A 23169-nucleotide genomic window follows, 5' to 3' on the forward strand; every position below is an offset into this window, starting at 1 on the left:
ATAAAGAATAAGATAAAACGAGATATGCTGGGCTGTCAAAGTTGCTTAGCAGGTGGAACTATTTTATGGTATGCTTAGTAGTAAAAATAGCATGGAATCAGGCCACAGCAGTCCACCATACAAGCTATGAAAGTCACCAGTCTGTCGTATTGTTGCAGGGTAAAGGCAGATAGCGGTTAGCCGTGCGGTCTAACTCGTGGATAATCTCATGGGCAGTCCGATTGGAGTTCCATGTGAGTGTTAAAGCTCAATGCCGGGGGCGTCCGTGAGCTGGTCCTGTGGACCAGTGCGTCAATGGTCAGCCGATGCTTTTACAGGGCAGGGAGGTGCCTTGTGTCTGAAACGTCCCCAGGCGGACAGTGAGATGCAGGCGTTGGGAGGCCGCCCTCCAGCCCCAGGTCGTTGTGAAGGCCAGCACCTGTGAGCCACAGACCCGGGACCTCACTGAGGCCTGGTTTTCCCCTGTTTGGGTGCCCCAGAATGCCCTGGTGTTCGTCGGGCGGGAGGGCTTCCGGTGATGTGGACGGTGCCGTGGAGGTGTTCTCAGTTTGGCCTTCGGCCCAGGATGGCTTTTAAGGTGGATAGCATTTGCGGCTCTGCGTGGTGTGCCCAAGTGCGGCCCCTTTCGATTCAGCCTCACCGTGCTCTCAGCGTGGTCTTGGGGCTTGGAGTATTTCTCCCACCCTGTTCCTCTCTGGTTACTGACGCTGCCGGCCGGAGGCCTCTCAGGGTGAGCTTCCATCTCAGGAAAGAGTTGCGAAGTCTGCGGCTCGCGGCAGCTTTGTTCTCTGGGCAATACATCGCCAGAATGTGTGGCAGATGGCATCAAACCGGGCCTCCGACAGGGCCTTCCACTGATAGCCTGGGCTATTGTGTCAAGGTTCCATCGTGCATGTCTGGGGTCGGAGTCAGCAGCTATACTGACACGTATACTGACAAGTTGCACATTGCTACAGCCCAGAGTGCACTAACTCAAAAACTACCTAAAACACAAGAGAACTGGCAAGTATTTGGTACCTACTGTGCCTCCTACTTACCTGGTGTTATCGCAGCTGCGATAACACCAGGTAAGTAGGAGCCACAGTAGGTACCAACTTGTCAGTATAGCTGCTGAGTCTGACCCCAGGCATGCTTTAATTTAACATTCTATGCACTACATTTTTAGTTTACATATAGCGTTGAGAGGAGAATCCCATTTTCCAGTTCTTGGAAATACGCACATTACTTTTCTCTGTATAATTTAGTAGCATGCTTTGTGAAAATTAACTTTTTCATCATTAACAACTTCCTCTATTATCAGGTGATGACTGATAAATCACAAGGGTTATGTTATCAAAACAAAATATTCAAACCTAGAAATGCTATATAGACAATATCTTTAGCGTATGACATTATCCTCAGATTGAAAGATAACTTCAACACTTTACAAAAAACCAACAGTCTTTTTCTTGAAGTGGGATATTTACTACTCTCTGGTCAACTAAGTTCCAATCGGGCAATATATGAGTTTGAGCAACTGCTCAACCATTCAAGATTTAAAAAAAACACTATATTCCTAACGCTATTGTTTATCTGACTGTATTGATGTCCCCACTGCTGTGTGAGGGCTTTAAGGGTGAGTTTTACTTACTTTTCAGCCTATACTGCACCGGTCTTCATTCTGTCGGCACATCTACTTAGCTGAGATAATTCCAATGCTTTCTCATAGGAAAAAATCGGGAGGCTAGTGCACAGAGCAGAAGCCATGCCACACTGTACAAATCAGATGGTCTCTATGAGACCGTATAATTGAAATAGCTGAGTGGTGCTTGGTTATTTCTGAGGAAGTGCCTATAGTGGCTGCCATTGACCGCCACTAGCCTCATTTAAACCCAGCAATATTTTCATTTGCAGCATTAAAACTAGAGGGACGTGGCACCTAGACCACTTCATTAAAATGAAGTGGTCTGGGGGACTATAGAGACCCTATAAACATTAATGCAAAAGAGCTGTGCCTTTACTTACCCGAGACAAACATCTGAAAGATGGACTCACCCCTCATGTACCCATTGCATGTCATAGAGGCAGAAACCTACATGATATGCTAGTACCTAGTCACTTTCAACAACAAAATCCACAGATGGGCTAAAAACAGAAGGAATAAACTCACAAGCAATGAGCACACAAGTACTGCTGAAACTGTAGAAGCTACGATCAATGCTCTCCAGAAAACTTTCTATAGGCAGTTTCCAAGAGTATATCTAGTAAACCGGGATAAAGTCCAAGGACAAATTTCTCCCTGAGGAAGGTGCGTGCAGGTTCCCCAAAACGTTATCTACTTTTGAATGCACTGGTTCATTTTAGTAGTTAATAGTAATATCCGTGAGTACAGTGTTGCAATTTTTATTTTTATTTTTTTACTTTAAATTCAGAACTGAATAACCCCTAAATGTCAAGATGGCTTCTCTAGTTTTTGGGAATTTTTTTTTAACATACATGTATATGACAAGTCTGTAGTTATACAATTTAAAAAGAGAGGAGCAAGTAAAAAAATAAAAAAATATATATATATATATATAGAGAGAGAGAGAGAGAGAGAGAGAGAGATGAATAACTCATTTTTGCTGTAAGTTCCTTGTAATTGTTTCTAAGGGTTAACAGAGTTGTAACTAATGGTGGAACAGTGATTTCTGAAAAACGCTCTTTGGAAGAGGCGAGCAGTGTGTTCTACAAGGTGGTGTAAATGCACTCATTAGAATTCTAAAAGCACATTACCTTCATCTACACAGTAGACCATTGCTTGAGTTTTCTAATTAACTAAAAAAACATGAATCCTATAATGAAGTCTGGCTCAGGATGGAGCCAATTACGGACTGCAAATGCAAATTATATTGCACGAACCTATGCTTTTAGCAAAACGGTAATGTGCTTTATGTGCTTTTGAGGATGTTTCCTTTCCAGGTGTGCAATTGTTTTACATAGAGTGCACAATTTCGCAAACTTTATTTTGGTTTGGATATTTAGTAATGCCTTCGTCTATCATAAAAGTCAGTGTTGCATACTTTGCCATTAGTTTAGGATGAATTGGTTTGCACCTATTTGAGTTTATGTACAGAGCTGATGTCAGGAATAATGAAACATGAACAACAACAACAAATAAAAAATACTTTAAGGAGTCTCAATGAAAGTTGTCACCATTTATTATTATTATTATAAACAATCCAATACCTATAATATAACATCCATGTGTAATATACCTATAAATGTCGACCTTTGCACTTTCACGTGGCTGTAAAGTGTTTCCGATCCCTCCAAAGACCCTGCAGTTAACTTAGAATGGGAGACCGGTCCATAGTTCCAGGTGGAACAGTTTTTGTTGCATTAATAATAGAAGAAAAAAAGAAGGGGTGGTGTGGGATAGTGATGTACCGAAAGGGTTCGCTGGCGAATAGTTCCTGGCGAACATAGTGTGTTCGTGATCGCCACGGCGGGCGAACATATGCGCGGTTCGATCCGCCCCCTATTTGGCATCATTGAGTAAACTTTGACCCTGTGCCTCACAGTCAGCAGACACATTCCAGCCAATCAGCAGCAGACCCTCCCTTCCAGACCCTCCCACCTCCTGTACAGCATCCATTTTAGATTCATTCTGAAGCTGCATTCTTAGTGAGAGGAGGGACAGTGTAGCTGCTGCTTATTTAATAGGGAAATTTATAGCTAGGCTAGTGTATTCAGTGTCCACTACAGTCCTTAAGGACTCATCTGATCTCTGCTGTAAGGACAGCACCCCAAAAAGCCCTTTTTAGGGCTAGAACATCAGTCTGCTTTTTTTTCCTGTGTAATCTAATTGCAGTTGCCTGCCTGCCAGCTTCTGTGTCAGGCTCACAGTTAATACTGTGCCCACTTGCCCAGTGCCACCACTCATATCTGGTGTCACAATAGCTTGCATTTAAAAACAAAAATTGTTTTTCACTGTAATAGATTGAATAGCAGTAAGTTGTCTGCAAGCATCTGTGTACTCTGCCAACCTCTGCCAGTGCACAGTGCCACTCATATCTGGTGTCACAATAGCGTGCATTTAAAAACAAAAAATGTTTTTTCACTGTTATAGATTGAATAGCAGTTAGTTGTCTTAAAGCGTGTGTGTCAAGCCTACAGCGTGTACTCTGCCAACCTCTGCCAGTGCACAGTGCCACTCATATCTGTTGTCACAATAGCTTGCATTTAAAAACAAAAATTGTTTTTCACTGTAATAGATTGAATAGCAGTTAGTTGTCTGCAAGCATCTGTGTGTCAGGCCTACAGCATGTACTCTGCCAACCTCTGCCAGTGCACAGTGCCACTCATATCTGGTGTCACAATAGCGTGCCTTTAAAACCAAAAAACTTTTTTCACTGTTATAAATTGAATAGCAGTTAGTTGTCTGCAAGCAGGTGTGTCAGGCCTACAGCGTGTACTCTGCCAACCTCTGCCAGTGCACATTGCCACTCATATCTGGTGTCACAATAGCATGCATTTAAAAACCCAAAAACTTTTTTCACTGTTATAGATTGAATAGCAGTTAGTTGTCTTCAAGCGGGTGTGTCAGGCCTACAGCGTGTACTCTGCCAACCTCTGCCAGTGCACAGTGCCACTCATATCTGGTGTCACAATAGCGTGCATTTAAAAACCCAAAAACTTTTTTTCACTGTAATAGATTGAATAGCAGTTAGTTGTCTGCAAGCGTCTGTGTGTCAGGCCAACAGCGTGTACTCTGCCAACCTCTGCCAGTGCACAGTGCCACTCATATCTGGTGTCACAATAGCGTGCATTTAAAAACCCAAAAACTTTTTTTCACTGTAATAGATTGAATAGCAGTTAGTTGTCTGCAAGCGTGTGTGTCAGGCCTACAGCGTGTACTCTGCCAACCTCTGCCAGTGCACAGTGCCACTCATATCTGGTGTCACAATAGCGTGCATTTAAATACCCAAAACATTTTTTTACACTGTTATAGATTGAATAGCAGTTAGTTGTCTTCAAGCGGGTGTCAGGCCTACAGCGTGTACTCTGCCAACCTCTGCCAGTGCACATTGCCACTCATATCTGGTGTCACAATAGCGTGCATTTAAAACCAAAAAACTTTTTTCACGGTTATAGATTGAATAGCAGTTAGTTGTCTTCAAGCGTGTGTCAGGCCTACAGGGTGTACTCTGCCAACCTCTGCCAGTGCACATTGCCACTTATATCTGGTGTCACAACAGCGTGCATTTAAAATCAAAAAAATTTTTTCACTGTTATAGATTGAATAGCAGTTTTCTTCAAGCGGGTGTCAGGCCTACAGCGTGTACTCTGCCAACCTCTGCCAGTGCACAGTGCCACTCATATCTCGTGTCACAATAGCGTGCATTTAAAAAACCCAAAACTTTTTTTCCACTGTAATAGATTGAATAGCAGTCAGTTGTCTGCAAGCATCTGTGTGTCAGGCCAACAACGTGTACTCTGCCAACCTCTGCCAGTGCACAGTGCCACTCATATCTGGTGTCACAATAGCGTGCATTTAAAAACAAAAAAATAGTTTTCACTGTTATAGATTGAATAGCAGTTAGTTGTCTTCAAGCGGGTGTGTCAGGCCTACAGCGTGTACTCTGCCAACCTCTGCCACTGCACAGTGCCACTCATATCTGGTCTCACAGTAGCTTGCACGCATAGTACCACTAATCCAAAAAAATGACAGGCAGAGGCAGGCCACCCCGCAGGGGCCATCGTGGTCGTGGTGCTGTGATTCCCTTTTGCCCTAGAATAATGCCCAGTTTTCAGAGGCCACGTACCCTGAACTTCAAAAGTTCTGAGGACATAGTTGACTGGCTAACACAGGACACCCAATCTTCTACAGCTTCCGCTCGGAACCTTGACGCACCATCCTCCTCCAGCTTAGCTTCGGGCACCTCTCAAGATACCACTCACCCGCCTGCCGCCACCACCAACACTAGCACCACAGCCGCTTTACTTGGTATGTCAGAGGAGTTATTTACACATCCGTTTGAAGAAATGATTGATGCGCAACCATTATTGCCAGAGGATGTAGATAACAGGGATATGTCTCAGGCAGGCAGCATTACACACATGGACGTACGGTGTGATGATGATGATGTTGTGCCCACTGCTGCTTCCTTTGCTGAGTTGTCAGATACAAGTGAAGCGGTTGATGATGACGATGCGTCCATGGATGTCACGTGGGTGCCCACTCGGCAAGAAGAAGAACAGGGCAAAAGTTCAGATGGGGAGACAGAGAGGAGGAGGAGGAGACGAGTTGGAAGCAGGGGGAGGTCGTCGCAAGGAGCTAGTGGCACAGTTAGACAGCATACATCGGCACTCGGGGTCAGCCCGACAGCACGCCAATCAACGCATGCTGTGTCCACCACCAGAATGCCGTCATTGCAGAGCTCAGCAGTGTGGAATTTTTTTTTGTGTGTCTGCCTCTGACAACAGCGATGCCATTTGCAACCTGTGCCAAAAGAAACTCATTGGGAAGTCCAACCTAGGTACAATTGCTTTGAGTAGGCACATGATCGCACATCACAAACGCCTATGGGATCAACACATGAGTACAAGCAGCACACAAACTCAAAGCCGCCATCCTCCTCCTGGTCCAGCATCTTCAGCCACATCAACCACTGCTGTCCTCCTTGCCCCCTCTCAACCATCCGCCCCTCCGTCTCTCGCCTTGAGCAGTTCCCGCTCATCTGCCCACAGTCAGGTGTCTGTCAAGGACATGTTTGAGCGTAAGAAGCCAATGTCAGAAAGTCACCCCCTTGCCCAGCGTCTGACAGCTGGCTTGTCTGAACTATTAGCCTGCCAGCTTTTACCATTCAAGCTGGTGGAGTCTGAGGCATTCAAAAAATTTGTAGCTATTGGGACACCGCAGTGGAAGCTACCCGGACGAAATTTCTTTTCACAAAAGGCAATCCCCAACCTGTACTCGATTGTGCAAAAGGAAGTAATGGCATGTCTGGCACACAGTGTTGGGGCAAGGGTCCATCTGACCACTGATACCTGGTCTGCAAAGCATGGTCAGGGCAGGTATATCACCTACACTGCGCATTGGGTAAACCTGCTGACGGCTGCCAAGCATGGAATGCGTGGCTCTGCAGAGGAGTTGGTGACACCGTCACGACTTGCAGGCAGGCCTGCTGCCACCTCCTCTACTCCTCCTACTCCATCCTCTTCCATAACCTCCTCGGCTGAGTCCTCTTCTGCTACTGCGTCTTGCTCCACATCAACGGCACCCCCCCCCCAGCTCCCCAGGTACTATTCCACATCCCGGATACGGCAGTGTCACGCCATCTTGGGTTTGACTTGCTTGAAAGCAGAGAGTCACACCGAACAAGCACTCCTGTCCGCCCTGAACGCACAGGTGGAAAAGTGGCTGACTCCGCAGCAACTGGAGATCGGCAAAGTGGTTTGTGACAACGGAACAAATTTGTTGGCGGCATTGAAGTTGGGCAAGTTGACACATGTGCCGTGCATGGCGCATGTGTGTAATCTGATCGTACAACGCTTTGTGCATAAGTACACAGGCTTACAGGACATCCTGAAGCAGGCCAGGAAGGTGTGTGGCCATTTCAGGCGTTCCTACACGGCCATGGCGCACTTTGCAGATATCCAGCGGCAAAACAACATGCCAGTGAGGCAATTGATTTGCGACAGCCCGACACGTTGGAATTCAACACTCCTAATGTTCGACCGCCTGCTCCAACAAGAAAAAGCCGTTAATGAATATTTGTATGACCGGGGTGCTAGGACAGCCTCTGGGGAGCTGGGATTTTTTTTGCCACGTTACTGGATGCTCATGCGCAATGCCTGTAGGCTCATGCATCCTTTTGAGGAGGTGACAAACCTAGTCAGTCGCACCGAAGGCACCATCAGCGACATCATACCATTTGTTTTCTTCCTGGAGCGTGCCCTGCGAAGAGTGCTGGATCAGGCCGTAGATAAGCGTGAAGAGGAAGAGTTGTGGTCACCATCACCACCAGAAACAGCCTTATCAGCATCGCTTGCTGGACCTGCGGCAACGCTGGAAGAGGATTGTGAGGAAGAGGAGTCAGAGGAGTAATGTGGCTTTGAGGAGGAGGAGGAAGACCAACCACAACAGGCATCCCAGGGTGCTTGTTGTCACCTATCTGGTACCCGTAGTGTTGTACGTGGCTGGGGGGAAGAACATACCTTCATTGAGATCACTGAGGAGGAGGAACGGGAAATGAGTAGCTCGGCATCCAACCTTGTGCAAATGGGGTCTTTCATGCTGTCGTGCCTGTTGAGGGACCCTCGTATAAAAAGGCTGAAGGAGACCGACCTGTACTGGGTGTCCACGCTACTAGACCCCCGGTATAAGCAGAAAGTGGCTGAAATGTTACCAAATTACAACAAGTCGGAAAGGATGCAGCATTTGCAAAATAAATTAAAAAGTATGCTTTACACAGCGTATAAGGGTGATGTCACAGCACAACGGGAATCTAACAGGGGAAGAGGTGAAAGTAATCCTCCTCCTCGCACGACCACGCCGGCAAGGACAGGACACTTTTAAGACGTGTTGTTGATGGAGGACATGCGGAGCTTTTTAAGTCCTACGCATCGCCACAGCCCTTCGGGATCCACCCTCAGAGAACGACTCGACCGACAGGTAGCAGACTACCTCGCCTTAACTGCAGATATCGACACTCTGAGGAGCGATTAACCCCTTCACTACTGGGTGTGCAGGCTTGACCTGTGGCCTGAGCTATCCCAATTTGCGATAGAACTTCTGGCCTGCCCCGCTTCAAGTGTCCTGTCAGAAAGGAACTTCAGTGCAGCAGGATGTATTGTCACTGAGAAGAGAAGTCACTTAGGTCAAAAAAGTCTAGATTACCTCACCTTTATTAAGATGAATGAGGGATGGATCCCGAAGGGACTGACAGTGGGCGATACATTCGACTAAAAAAGGCCTGATGAGATGAGCTGCCTTGGGCTAAAAATGGTCCACACGCTGCTGTATTTTAGCTCTGAATTCCGGTTGACTTGCGTGACTTATCCGCCACCAACTAGGGTTCAAGCCGCAATGTTTTAGGGCACTTTCTGCCTGGGAAACAAACATCAATTTTTCTGGCCGTTGCTACAATACCTAATTTTTCAGGCATGTGTACATGCCTAATTTTTCGGGCCTCTGGTGCTGCACTGTGGCTTCAAAAACCAAACCAAAAAAAAGGCACAGAACAGGGATTAAACTGACAGGAATAGTACTACTTAACACACCACTCCTATCTGGTGGCACATTAGATTGCACACGCAGTGCCCCAAATTTGAAGTAGGAGGACCGACCAAGCATCTTTTTCCATCTTCCGGTTCCTAAAATCGATGCCACATACACGTCCCCTGATAGGGCGCCAGCTCGTTATTCTCTTGGGCGCCAGCTCGTTATTCTCTCTTTCACTTCACTAGGGACACTTTACTGCACTATGGACATTTAGACCCACTCTTTGTCTTGCACAATGTTATTCCTAGCCAGCATCTGTGATGGGAAATCAGGCAGTCATCTAAACGTTTAGATTGAGCTTTAGCTTAGAACACCCTTGAAGGTGTTTAAGGAGATTAGGGCTAGTTTAGAGGATTCTTCTTAGACCTCTCTGAGTCTTCATAGCCCTTCTACCTATCCAGCATTTCTGGAAACTAGCTAAGAGAAAGGGTGGCTGTGTGTCTGTGATACATTTAACTTTATATCACTTATATCGCTTATACTCATCTATTTAGAGGGAATTTCCTTGCCCCTGGCAATATTATATAATAGGTAATAGTATTACCATTATTACACAATTAGCCACTATAGGGGAATGAGTATAGTATCCCTTTGTTATTTATAAATGATACAATAAAGACTTGTGTCCATTACTCAATTTACTTTAACAAAGGGTACTAACCACGGTATTAGGAAGCATTACTCTGCTTTCCCTTTCTCCCTCTATTATACACCTATGCTCACTAGGATTTGTAGGTATCACTTTATTATAGTTGTCTAACCTTTTTCTATGCCAGTTTTAGATCTCCTTCTTGGGAGATTTTTCTTTTTTCAGTTTATTAGCATACCTGGGTACAAGCCCTCGGTGGGGCTGGCACCACTACCTGACCACATTTCCTCGTTTCTTCCACTCATACCGCTTTTTCCATCTTTGAAGGGGTTTGGCGAAACAAGGAAATAGTCCTCTACTCGTAACAGGGATTAAACTGATAAGAATAGTACTACTTAACACACCTTATAATAACGCAGAGAGAGGCAACGCAGAGAGAGGAGTCAGAGGAGGAAGGTGGCTTTGAGGAGGTGGAAGACCAAACACAGCAGGCGTCCCAGGGGGCTTGTTGTCACCTTTCGGGGACCCTTGGTGTTGTACGTGGCTGGGTGGAGGAAGAAACCTTCAATGACATCAGTGAGGACAAAGAACGGACATGGCTAGCTTGGTATCCAACCGTGTGCAAATGGGGAGTTTGCGGTTGTGCAAATGGTCTGTTTGCGGTTGTTTGCGGTGCGTTAAACGGGGAGTTTGGTCTGTCACTGTGAAGCGGGCGTAACCCTTACACTACCTGATCGATACAACATCATACAGTAGGTCCCCCCCTCATTATTTTTATGGCCCCCACCCACCGCTCACGGGTGGAGGCGGGCAGGAGGACAGTAGGTGTCCCCATTGTGATTTATGGCCCCCACCCACCGCGCAGGGGTGGGGGCCGGGTGGGAGGACAGTAGGTCCCCCCCCTTATCCTTATTTACTGAATATTCCCCTGTATAACAATGTTTGGCATTTAGTGAATATTCCCTATTCTGCTCTGTGTCAGTGTGTATCAGGGTCCCTTAGGACAGGTGACAACCCATATCTGCCAAGTGACCCTATGTAGGGGGAACAGTCCCTATTCTGCTCTGTTAGTGTGTATCAGGGTCTCTGAGGACAGGTGTCAATACATATCTGCCAAGTGACCCTATGTAGTCCCTATTCTGCTCTGTGTCAGTGTGTATCAGGGTCCCTGAGGACAGGTGTCAATCCATATCTGCCAAGTGACCCCATGTAGGGGGAACAGTCCCTATTCTGCTCTGTGTCAGTGTGTATCAGGGTCTCTGAGGACAGGTGTCAATACATATCTGCCAAGTGACCCCATGTAGGGGGAACAGTCCCTATTCTGCTCTGTGTCAGTGTGTATTAGGGTCCCTGAGGATAGGTGTCAATCCATATCTGCCAAGTGACCCTATGTAGCAGGAACAGTCCCTATTCTGCTCTGTGTCAGTGTGTATCAGGGTCCCTGAGGACAGGTGTCATTCCATATCTGCCAAGTGACCCTATGTAGGGGGAACAGTCCCTATTCTGCTCTGTCAGTGTGTATCAGGGTCTCTGAGGACAGGTGTCAATCCATATCTGCCAAGTGACCCTATGTAGAGGGAACAGTCCCTATTCTGCTCTGTGTCAGTGTGTATCAGGGTCTCTGAGGACAGGTGTCAATACATATCTGCCAAGTGACCCTATGTAGGGGGAACAGTCCCTATTCTGCTCTGTGTCAGTGTGTATCCGGGTCTCTGAGGACAGGTGTCAATACATATCTGCCAAGTTTAGAAGTCTTACTCCCACTCCCAAGGACTGGACTAACGTCCCAACAGAATTGCTTTGATTGTTTGACACTGCCACCTCGACCCGATTGTTTTTGGAGGAAGAATATCCTCCTTTACATGATTGGAATCTGGAGAACTCTCTACCAGGCTTGTAGTGTCTATATTCCTTATCCCAAAAGGAACGTCTGTCCTGTGGAAAAGATCTCTTTTGGTCGTCTGTCTTGAGGAAGAAAAGCTTTACGCCCTTCCACTGCTCTTTTGATACATTCGTCCAGGTATTTTCCAAACAGCATATCCCCTTGGAAAGGGAGAATGCAGAGGCTGTTTTTGGAAGATGTAACTGCCACCCAATTACATAGCCAAAGAGCTCATCTTGAAGCTACCGAAACTACCATGTTTCTGGAAATGGATCTTACCAAATCTATAGAAGCCTCTGATGAAAAATCAATAGCCAATTTAAATTTATTCAGTGATTCCAACAGCTTGGATCTACTGGCCACCCTTAAAATATACCCTCTTCAAGGTCATCCAACCATTGTTTTAAGGCTCTGGAAACTGATGTCAGGGCCACAGCTGGACGAAGCTCAGTATTTCATTACATACCACAGGCGATGGGAAAGCCAAGGAAACCTCAGAATTATACTGCAGGAATTATCACCCAAATGGATCTGGCACATCCAGCTGCTACCTATAGGGTCACTGCAGCATATTTCCCCAGTCGCTAAGGGGAGAATCCTCCAGGTGGTCACCCTTGGTGAGGTGCCGTGTACTAAGGCTTCCTTGGGGAGAGAGGCTGAACTCCCCATCAGCTTAGGGGTACGATTAGACCCGAGTAAGCCACAAAAGAAAAAGCAGGAGGTGAAACATCCTATGTCCTTGAGAAGCAGACAGGAAAAAAGAGATGGGGGACAGGGGAGGGAGTCTCTCTTTTATTAGGTATTTCCTGTCCAATTGAGGAGTGGAAGGAGCTATACCCATCTGAAGTGCTGCCATGGGTATATCCAGGAAATAACCATCTACCGTAAATCCTCATAGATTGTAATCTCGCTTGAGCAGGGCCATCTTCACCTCTAAATATCCCCTTTCTAGAATTGTAAAGCGCTGCGGAATATGTCGGCGCTATATCAATTCTGATAATAACAACAACGTTGATCACCGACTACCATTTACCAAATGATCCAGATAAAGCCTAGTCTCATATATTATGTGTATATGTGCATTGACATAAGGCAGTGAATGCAGCACTAATCTCAAGGTGAAACTCACAATGCTAATTAATGCAGACTGAAGAGATATGATGTATTCCTATAATGTCCTATATGACAGCCTCATTGCAAAAAGGTTCAATTTCAGGAAGGCAGTTCTTTAATGGTTTCCATATTATGGTTTAGAATTTAAAATTACAAGTTTGTATTGCCCTAGAGAGAAATCCTGCAGTTTTATTGTTGGGTAATTACATTCATATACTTAAATCCTTGCACAGAGTGCCTCCAACTGGCTGCTAAAGAAATAGTCCAAAGTCACTTCCTCTAGGCTGCCATTAGAGGGCGCGGCAGAAATGCGACGCGGTGGAGCTGTTGAGGGTATTATCTTGCCACTATCCAGCTTGTTTGCTCCTGGAAGCACTTCCTGGTTCCCCACGTGTGCAGGCTGTGCAGGAGCTGTGTGCTGTTTCTAACATCATGAAGCCGGTGAGTTAGGAGCTAGTTCGAACACGTGAAGACTAAATGATACGAACACGTGAAGACTAAATATTGCTATCCCAGTTGTGGAAATCCATAATGCATGGCTGGCAGAGCATCATGGGAAGTGTAGTCTGTAGAAGCTGAAGTGCCAGTTGTCAGTGGTCACAATTGTAACCAGTATGGTGCTCTGTTTTCGGTGTCAGTAGGCAGTGTTTGTGCTCTACACATCTGAACTTGGAGTGCACCTTGTAGGAAATAAACTGTACTTGACTCCGATGTAGTATTTTTTTTTGCCTTGCTGTGTTTGGATACGGTATACTCTGACAGGGACACAGCTGCAGTCGTCCTCTTGCAGACTTCTGCTGGCATATGTAAACATAACCATTCAAATATAATTTTTATATATTTTTTTTTTACTTTAGGACCAAAGCAATTTTTGCTCTGTTTGTGTTCAGCCTCCGTTTCCATTTTTGTCATATACACATCTTATATACAGTATTTTTTCCCGTTTTTTAAAGGACAAAAATGGCTTTAATTTGAAGTGACAAACCTATATAAATTATCATTTATTATAAAATAAAATAAAAATATGCAAAAGATTTAGAAACAAAAATATTTTTGCACTTCTGGCATTAATAGTGTGTGTGTGTGTGTGTGTGATATAAATGCAGCTTAAAGAACACAGTAGTGTCAGGAATACAAATGTGTATCCCTGACACTATAGGTCAATATAATAGTTTAGTCCCCTGGCCTCCGGTTCTGGTTAAAAAGGTAATTTACTTGTCTCTTTTTCCAGCGTCGTGAGGGTCTGGTCATGGCTGGTCACGCCCCCTCTACTGGGGATAATCAAACTTGATGATCTCAGTCAATTCAATGCTTTCCCAAAGAAAAGCATTGGAAGGCTATCGTGCATGTGCAGCTAAATGCCGCTTTGCGCCAACCACCGTCTCCTTATAGACATGAATTGACTAAATGCATCTCTATGAATAAAATTCACTCCGCCCATGTAGAGCGCTGAACTAGGGAGCACCTCTAGTGGCTGTCTGAATGACTGCCACTGGAGGTGTCCCTAAGAAGCTATGTCAACACTGTCTTTTCTTTGAAAAGACTGTGTTTACATTAAAATGCCTGCATTGACATACTATAAACACCAGAACAACTACTAAGCTGTAGTTGTTCTGCAGATTATAGTATCCATTTAACCCCTTAAGGACACATGACATGTGTGACATGTCATGATTCCCTTTTATTCCAGAAGTTTGGTCCTTAAGGGGTTAAGTAAAGTCATTCAAAATAAGTTAATTTATTTCTCCTTATTTAAAGGACCACTCTAGGCACCCAGACCACTTCAGCTTAATGAAGTGGTCTGGGTGCCAGGTCCAGCTAGGGTTAACCCATTTTTTTTTTTATAAACATAGCAGTTTCAGAGAAACTGCTATGTTTATAAATGGGTTAAGCCTTCCCCCAAAGCCTCTAGCGGCTGTCTCATTGACAGCCGCTAGAGGCGCTTGCGTGATTCTCACTGTGAAAATCACAGTGAGAGCACGCAAGCGTCCATAGGAAAGCATTGTAAATGCTTTCCTATGAGACCGGCTGAATGCACGCGTAGCTCTTGCCGCACGTGCGCATTCAGCCGACGGGGCGGAACGGAGGAGGATCGGAGGCAGAGATCTCCCCGCCCAGCGCTGGAAAAAGGTAAGTTTTACCCCTTTTCCCCTTTCCAGAGCCCGGCGGGAGGGGGACCCTGAGGGTGGGGGCACCCTCAGGGCACTATAGTGCCAGGAAAACGAGTGTTTTCCTGGCACTATAGTGGTCCTTTAAATGTCTAGGATTTCAGTGTAATTCTGGTATTTACAGGTCAGAAAATACAAGGTGTAAAATAAAACCTCAATGTGAATTTGGTAGGTTTGTCTTGTAAGTTAAAGGAGCACTATAGTGCCAGGAAAACAAACCTGTTTTGTTGCCACTATAGGGTTATTAGGTCCCCCCTCTCGCTCAGCTGAAGGTGTTTAAACCCCTTCAGCCACTTACCTTAATCCAGCGCTGGGGACCTCTCCTCCCCTTGTCGACGTCAGCTCCAAATGCGCATGCGCGGCCAGAACCGCACACATTCAAACCGCCCATAGGAAAGCATTACTCAATACATTCCTATGGACGTCAGCATGTCCTCAGTGCGATTTTCGCATTGAGGATCACGGAAGCGGCCTCTAGTGGCTGTCAGTGATTCTGGATTCTCTGAAACTGCTATTTTTACAGATGCAGGGCTAAAAGTAGGGGGACCTGGCACCATTGGTCTGGGTGCCTATAGTGATCCTTTAATAGCAATTACAAAAAAAAAATGCCACACAAAAGTATATTTTTATAAAAAATAGATATCACAGGCTATTTACCTGTGGGTATTTTGAAACACATTATGTAGCCAATCTCTGCAAATATTGCTAAATATTGTATTAACATTTTTCCCTGATATTTAGCATACACACATATAACAGGGTGTTTTTTTTTTTTTATTATTTATTTATTTTTGTAGACGTGTGCTTACTACTGTACCAAACACCCATATTTATTCAAAAAAAAAAGGAAAACAAAAATCTCAAATTGTTTGTTGGAGAGTTGATCTAGAGATGCTCACCCTTTTGTTAATTAGATGTTGACCAGTGAGCTCTAATTTATTGATATCCTAATTATCTTATCTGATAAAAGCAGATTTGTCACAGTTTTAATAATTTGCTAACTGCCGTTGAAATTTCAGTCCATCCCCATATTTGATGGGTGTTTTTTGTTTTTGGGGGATAACCTGCATTAATTTGCTCGTTTTCACTTTCAGAGAAGAAATCGGAAGCAAGCGCCAAGCTTTCGCAAGCTGCTTAAAACCAGCAAGATAAAGCTTGACAACAAACTAAAAAACAAGCAGTATAAACAGGAGAGCTTTGCCAAGAAAAGCCGAAAAGAACAGAAGAAACTCAGGGAGGCAGTGCGAGATGTTACCTCCAAGATTCCAAAACCTCTGGACCAGCCGAAGAAGAAGCAACCAGGTAACACGAGAATTGTTTACACTGCGTTACGTAAACCAGTGAACTGTAGTGGATATGGTGTTAGGAGTGCCATGATGCTCCTTGGGGGCCCACAGGTTCCTGTCACAACCACCAGGAGTGCCGAAAGCTCCTTCATGCACCTTCCATTAGCTCCCCTAAGCGGAGTGTCCGCGCAGTGCTAACAGCCAATAAGCTAAGCCCTGCACTGCCGGTCTAGCTCAATGCTGAGAGCCACCGGCACACCTTTAGGAGGTAACTGCCTAACAGACCCCCAGAAAAATTATTTGCAGATTGTTTGTGTACCTCTTTATTGGTAATAGTACTTGGAGCGCTACTTTAAAGTGGATTTTTGAAACAAGCACCTAGCCTTGGACAGACAACTTAATAAGGCATCTCATTAGGGGTCAGACTGTCTTTCTGCTTTTTATTTATTTTATGTTTGGGTTGTAGGAACTACAGTATCATGTCTCCACTTTTAAAGACAGTCAGGTTCCACTACCAACTGCTCTTATTTTCAATGCATTAAAATACTATATGGTAAAAATCAGACCAAAACTATTTATCGCCAAATAAATTAAAAGTATACAAATTACAAATCCATTCAGAATGTTTGCATTAAGTCTCACATTAAGATTAACTATTGATGTACAAAACAAGATTCTTTACATCATAACATATATATGTATAGATTAAAACATATCTTGTTGTAAAATGAGGTCTATTTGCTATCGTTAACTCAGTGAATCACGAGACTTCCCACCATTACTATTGTGCAGGTGCCTGGAGAGATACCACCACACCATTATGATGTCCTTGTAACGGACCGTTTCACTTACAAGAGGATAAAACCCAGTTTAGGCGATAATCCCCTTTAGATAGACCAGCAGCTACTGTAAGCACCAATTTCTCGAACTCCCAAACTGCAGAGATTCACCAACTCTCGACCAGCAGACACACGAACCCTGGAAGCAGCCGAACAGGAAAAGCAATACGAACAGCTTACACTCCTGGCAGTCGGCATACAGTCAAATTCCCCCCAAGAATGAGACAACACTTCAGCTTCAGGGTTAAGCAGGAACTCTGGACTGGCACATCCAGCCTGGCTTTTATTACAATTGTACACTTACAGGCCACACCCAGGGGGAGGCATACAATAACCAATGACATAGATGTTACCTCCCACATATCCCCTCCCCTTAGTGTGACACATAATCCCATTATTCATACAGTTTAAAATATACTTTTTACACAATATTTATAACTCTAAAACCATACATCACATTCACACAAAATTACATATCCACAATCAATCCATTCAGGGGAACAACATATTAAAAAATGGCATGGATCAGACCAGGGGTTCAAAAGTTAGTAAAGTATCTTTTAAAACCCCTAGCTTTCCAGCTCAGACCGGTTTTACAGGGCCTTCTCTGTGCTGGAGAAGTAATCCAATTACCTCCCAGCACAGAGACAGACTCCATTAACCACATGGTTACAGAAAGACATAAAACACTTTAAAATACAGAAAGTTCCTTTTTATCCATAACACACAGACATTTCACATATCCCCAGATAGCTGGGATCTGAGCGCACAAAACTACCGAATAGCGCGCAGATCCTATTCACACAGTACAATTGCCATGGAGCTAAAGCCTTTCCCATAGTCTTTCATTATATGAATAGGCTCCATGGTATAGCTATCTGGGGTATCACATTCCCATAAAGTCTGGTCCATAGTCCAAAGGCAAGAGGCGGGCAATCAGCCCCCTCCAAGGACACGTGGCGAGGTCGGTTTCGCCACAGTCCTTATTTGTAGTTTTTATGGTTGTGTCTTTCAATAACTGATACCCAGTGTTGTTTGCCTTGGATTTAGCAAATTAAGTAAATTCCTATTGTTGGATTGTTTTATTTGTTATATCTTTCCTAGGCTGATGTTTTCATTGTAATGCTTTAATATTTGCGGTAATTTTCAGTAATTTCTTTGTTCTTGGTTTAGCTGTTGAAGATCATGAGGTGGACGAAGACTGTCTTCCCTTGGACATGATGGATGAAGATGACATTCAGTTAATGAAGGAAATGGCTCAGAGGGCTTCTTTTCTCACCAGAGACCTATCGTCTAGGTACAGTAACGTAGTTGCATTAATTTCTAGCAGACACCATGTTAATGTTTTGTCACTTACTTTAAAATCTCAGTATTTCATTAGTGTTAGATCAGATAATATAAAAAAAAAAGACGCTGGTTCACCAAATTACACCTCACTGTATCTGCAGTTGAGCCAAACAAAGAGAACAAAAAAGTTGTAGTGTGAATACTGAACTACTTCAAGATAGTTCATTTTCAAATGAAAACTAGGGAACCCGTCACTAGCACAACATTGCATGACTCTCTAAAAAAGCAATATTACCTTTTTTTGTGACCCAATTCTGGGAGTGTAATATACATTGGGTTGCCTGGCAAATTTCCTCTCCTGGAAGATTCTTTTTTTTTTTGTAAATCTTTCTTTTATTATGGCATACACGTCATGGGGTACATAAGAGAAAGAGGAGGCATTGAGGGATAACAGGAGACAATAATATCAAGATGGTGCGCAATGCACCTCAAAGAAAGATTGCCATTTTTTTTTTTTTTGTGAAGTATACAAGTAAACAGAGTGATACAAGCTTGGATAAGAAACAAGAGTAATCAATGTAGTGTAGACAGGTTACATATACAAGTTGGTGTTCATAGCTAAACAGGATGTGTAAAGTTGGTCTAAGATGTGATAATGCTTATGCCTATACTTTAAATGGAATCTCCGACAGAGTTAAAGTAAAGGAGACAACGCTAGGCAGAAAAAAACATCGTATGACATCCATTACTTAATAAGGCAGACTCTTTGTAGTTACAATCACAATTTTACGTAAGTTAAACACGGGTGTAACCAGGCTGGGTATTAGTGCCATGCTTAATAACAAGAAAATATCAGTCAGGTAAGAGCATTAATTTAACATTAACGTTGAGTGACCTGGCTGTAGATGGGTGCACATGCTTTACTACGGTTGCTATTGTATGTATTGATGTCACACTATGGGTATTACAGCAGGAGGTATAGTAGGGCACATGTTGGCTACTAAAAAACACGGTAAAACGACACCATAAGTTACATGCAGATTAAAGACATGCTTATATGGAAGATCACGTTACGCTAGCTGTCCCAAGCATCTCTGTAATCCAGATAACATTATACCATGTGGTTAGCAGGGAGGCTGAAGTGGTAGCGGGCTTCTGTATGGTAGCCCATCCAGAATCAGTGAGGAGTGGCATGACTGGTTACCCAAAGCGTGAGTTGGTGAGAGTTCCTGCAGGGGGACGTAGAGAGAACAGATGTTACTAGTCCACAGAACAGTCCCATTTGGCCTGTGCCGGTTCCTGGCTTGTAGGTCTTAGGTGTCGGTCCGCAGGTGTGCGCCCCGGGTCCGCTGGTGGTCGCTGTGGGCTGGCGCCGCTGCGCCACGTTCCCTTTGGTGGCTGCCCTGCTGTCTAGGGCCGCTGGTCTTCGGCCTGAGGCCTGTGTGGGTGCTCTTGCCTTTTGCCATTGGGCCCATCACCAGGTCCGTGGGCCCAGGCTTCCGCCGGGTCGGTACAGTAGTCGGTCAGTTGTTCGGCAAAAGGTATCAGTGCCGAAACAGCAGGATGTTCCCCGGCTTCTCCCTGGGTGTATGGCAGGCTGTGGGGGGAAAATTCCTCCCCTGTGAGCGCCCGGCTCAGAAGAAGAGTGAGCAGGCCTCTAAACGGTGGCATGCATAGGTGTGGTAGTTGGAGGGTGACATAAGTCAGGGGCATCACTGGGTGTTTGGGACCCCGTGTGGCATTACCCCTCATGCAGGAAAACAGGAAGGCTGTTGGTCGGCCTGTGCTCGAGGTAGCTTGTTGTGCTCTCATGGCCACCGCCATCTTGTGTGCTGGTCGCGGGTTACCCGTTATCCGTGTCTCCGAAGGTAGAGGAGTCTGGCTCGGATTTGTTTGGACCGGGATCACCCCCCCGGTCCGGTGGGGGGGGAAGCAGGACCGGGTCCGCCGGCTCTTCACGCTGGTCGGGCTCCGTCGGGCGGGATAGTGCTGCGGCGGCCGTCCGCGTCACTCACCGCCAGCATGGGTCTCGCCTGGTGCAGCGGGCCCCATCCTCCGAAGGAATAGAACTGCGAGAGCAAGCCTCACCTCGGCTCGGCAACCCGGTTACATCGAGGGTCGCAGGTAGGTAGTTGCCGGGATTTCCCCTTAAAAATGCGTTTTGTTGCTATTTATGGGCTATGTGTGGCCCTGTGTGCAGGAGCCGAGCTGTCCTGCGACTGCTCAGCTCGGCGGCCCGGCCCCGCCCCCCCTCCTGGAAGATTCCTGTCTTCTTTAAATTGGCTTGGGTGTAAGTCACATGGCCGTATAATAAAATGTTATTAAACACACCACATGTTGTTGTATAAACCCAAGCATAACTGCCGTTAGAAAGCCATGTATATAAAGTAAGGAAAAGATAATAGTGCAGATTGATAACATCTGAATAAAACAAAAAAAACCACACACAAACCAATATTTGGTGCAGCTGCTCTTATTATAGTCCCCTGCCCTCAATCAGCCAAGTCACTGAATACTGTAAGAGAGGCACAGATATTCAGCATCCCAAACTTTTCCCTAATAAGGCTATGGACCTAAACTTTTTTCATGAACATCTGCTCAATAGACATGTTTATATAGCTATAAAAAGGACATCCAACTTCAATATGAAATGTTCCTCTGTGGCTTAATAATCGAATAAATTGTAGATACAATAAGCCTAATTGACTATCCAAAAACAATGGTTTTATGTGGTTGCTCATTTTAAAAGAGACCGTTTTAATAAAGAAAATCTCTGAATGTGATCAGAAATTTAACTATTAACAGAGCAGGAGATAAGAAATTCTAAATTAAATAGAATGTGCAATAAAGGAAGTTTAAACATTAAATCTCTGTACAGGAAGTGTTTGAGAAGGCTGTATAAGTCACTTGCAAGGAGGTGTGGCTAGGGCTAGATTAACAAAGTGATCTAACTCCTAAGTGGAAGGGAATTGAGAAGTTAGACTACAGGGACGTGATCCATACATCAAAACGTCTTCAATAAGCTAAGGATGTTATGGTGCCTATATTTATATTGCCCTTGTCCTAATTGTGTCTGGTTTTCTCTTGGCAGTGAGCCAATCCATGCCACCAAAAATAAACAGGAAAGTGTGATTGAAAAATATGAGAAGATGCCAAGACGCTTGAAAATGGAAGCTGAGAAGGAAGTTATTCACCTGTTACCCATTAAAGATAAAAGTGGCATCATTCCTCAGACCATGGAGAAGCCAGGTACGTTTCTACATGCACTTGTGTTGCTTGTAAAGAACCATTCCATTAATGCTCAGGTGAGCAATATGGCTGGCGTGTCACTCTTAGCCACCGCTGCTTGCAGAGAGACATTTTGATTCCTTTTATGTAAAATCGTGTTTTTAATTAATTCTGTCTTCCACCAACCTACATTTTAGTTTGTACTTTTTATGAAGATCTCATGAACTTCTTTATAATGTGTGTTTTCTGGGTTTGTTTTCATTTATCTTTCTACTACGTCTTTAAGTTACATCATTGCCCTTTTTGAATCCTAGTATTGTCAAAAATAACCCGGCCTGTCTTTCTGCAGTTACTCACACAGAGGAACAAGATGATGAAGAGATGGAAGTAGAGGAACCTGCTGAAGGTATCATTTGGTTAATCTTTGGAGAACACAGTGGAATAGTTTTCAGTGAATTTTTATTGCAGGAAGGGTCTCTTGGAGTGAGAGCAGTAGTTGTACCAGAAAGCGATGTCTATTGTGGTGATAACTATTGTAGTAGAACTGTACATGGGAGATGGAACCTTAATGTGAAATGCGGAAAGTTGTGCAAGGGTTTGGAGAATGTTCATGGGATGGAACACTGTGACAGCGTATTGAACAGGATACATGTTGGAAAGTGACACAGACAAAGTGGGATTAAGTGATGTTACAATGGTGAGGAAATAGGTTTGAATCAAATGAGTAGAGGGGACAGGACAGTTACATGGGAATGGAGTGGAATACAAACATGTTGAGTTGGGGTAGTACTGAAAACAGAAGAGACAGAATCAGCCACCAGAGATAGTTGGATAAAAACAAACAATGAGGTTTATGACATAAATATGAGGAAAAGACACAGTGGTTTACTGACAAAAGCAGAGAGAAGCTAAAAGAAAAGGAACTTCCATGAGGTTTATCTATAACTTATTAGTTACAGTCATATGAGTAGTAAATGTAGGGTGCATGATAAATTGGACATGTTGTTTAGAATCTCTTCAGGCTCCTCACTCTGGCTTAGTGTCTGTCATTGCATGGAAATTAAGTGTGTCTTCACCTTTTACACTTTAGAAACATACATTTGCCACCCAGAATGCATCTAAACACCTATCCCTTTCTGCTTTCTTCCAGGTGTCCCCGAAGAACCTATGCCGATACTCAGCACAGAGGAACTGCTGATCCAGAGGAAAGTCAAGCTGGATCAGAGGAAAACCCAAATTGCCACTCTGGCCTCCTCTATCCTTACAGATCCAGAGAACAATGTGTGTGGCTTGTATTAACTTCCTTGGACTGTAGTATAATACAATGATTTGATTTTCTTCTCCGCTTTAACTTGTCAATTGAATTGACAAACTTTCCTAATATAACTAATTAAATCTGAATGAATCAAAATGAGAAAAAAAGAACATGGTATGGATAGTATTTAAGTATTGGCAAGGGAAGCAAATTTATAAAGCGTGGACAGTAAATCCCTAGAGATTATGATTGCAGATTATGTAGATGTCTTTAAA

The 23169-nt window shown here is 44.3% G+C and overlaps 1 protein-coding gene across 1 annotated transcript in view; it reads left to right on the top strand.

The window, feature by feature from the left end:
* Positions 1 to 13208: 13208 nt before the first annotated feature.
* NOC3L (NOC3 like DNA replication regulator) overlaps positions 13209 to 23169 on the top strand; it is a 43270-nt gene continuing 33309 nt past the window's right edge. Inside the window, exons 1-6 of the mRNA XM_063434582.1 lie at positions 13209 to 13272; positions 16094 to 16301; positions 18298 to 18421; positions 21503 to 21660; positions 21989 to 22045; positions 22790 to 22920. Of these exons, the coding sequence (XP_063290652.1) occupies positions 13264 to 13272; positions 16094 to 16301; positions 18298 to 18421; positions 21503 to 21660; positions 21989 to 22045; positions 22790 to 22920 (687 nt within the window). The 5' untranslated portion in view covers positions 13209 to 13263. The remainder of the gene's footprint in view (positions 13273 to 16093; positions 16302 to 18297; positions 18422 to 21502; positions 21661 to 21988; positions 22046 to 22789; positions 22921 to 23169) is intronic.

This window comes from Pelobates fuscus, chromosome 10 (assembly GCF_036172605.1).
Source record: "Pelobates fuscus isolate aPelFus1 chromosome 10, aPelFus1.pri, whole genome shotgun sequence".
NCBI classification, from domain to species: Eukaryota; Metazoa; Chordata; class Amphibia; order Anura; family Pelobatidae; genus Pelobates; species Pelobates fuscus.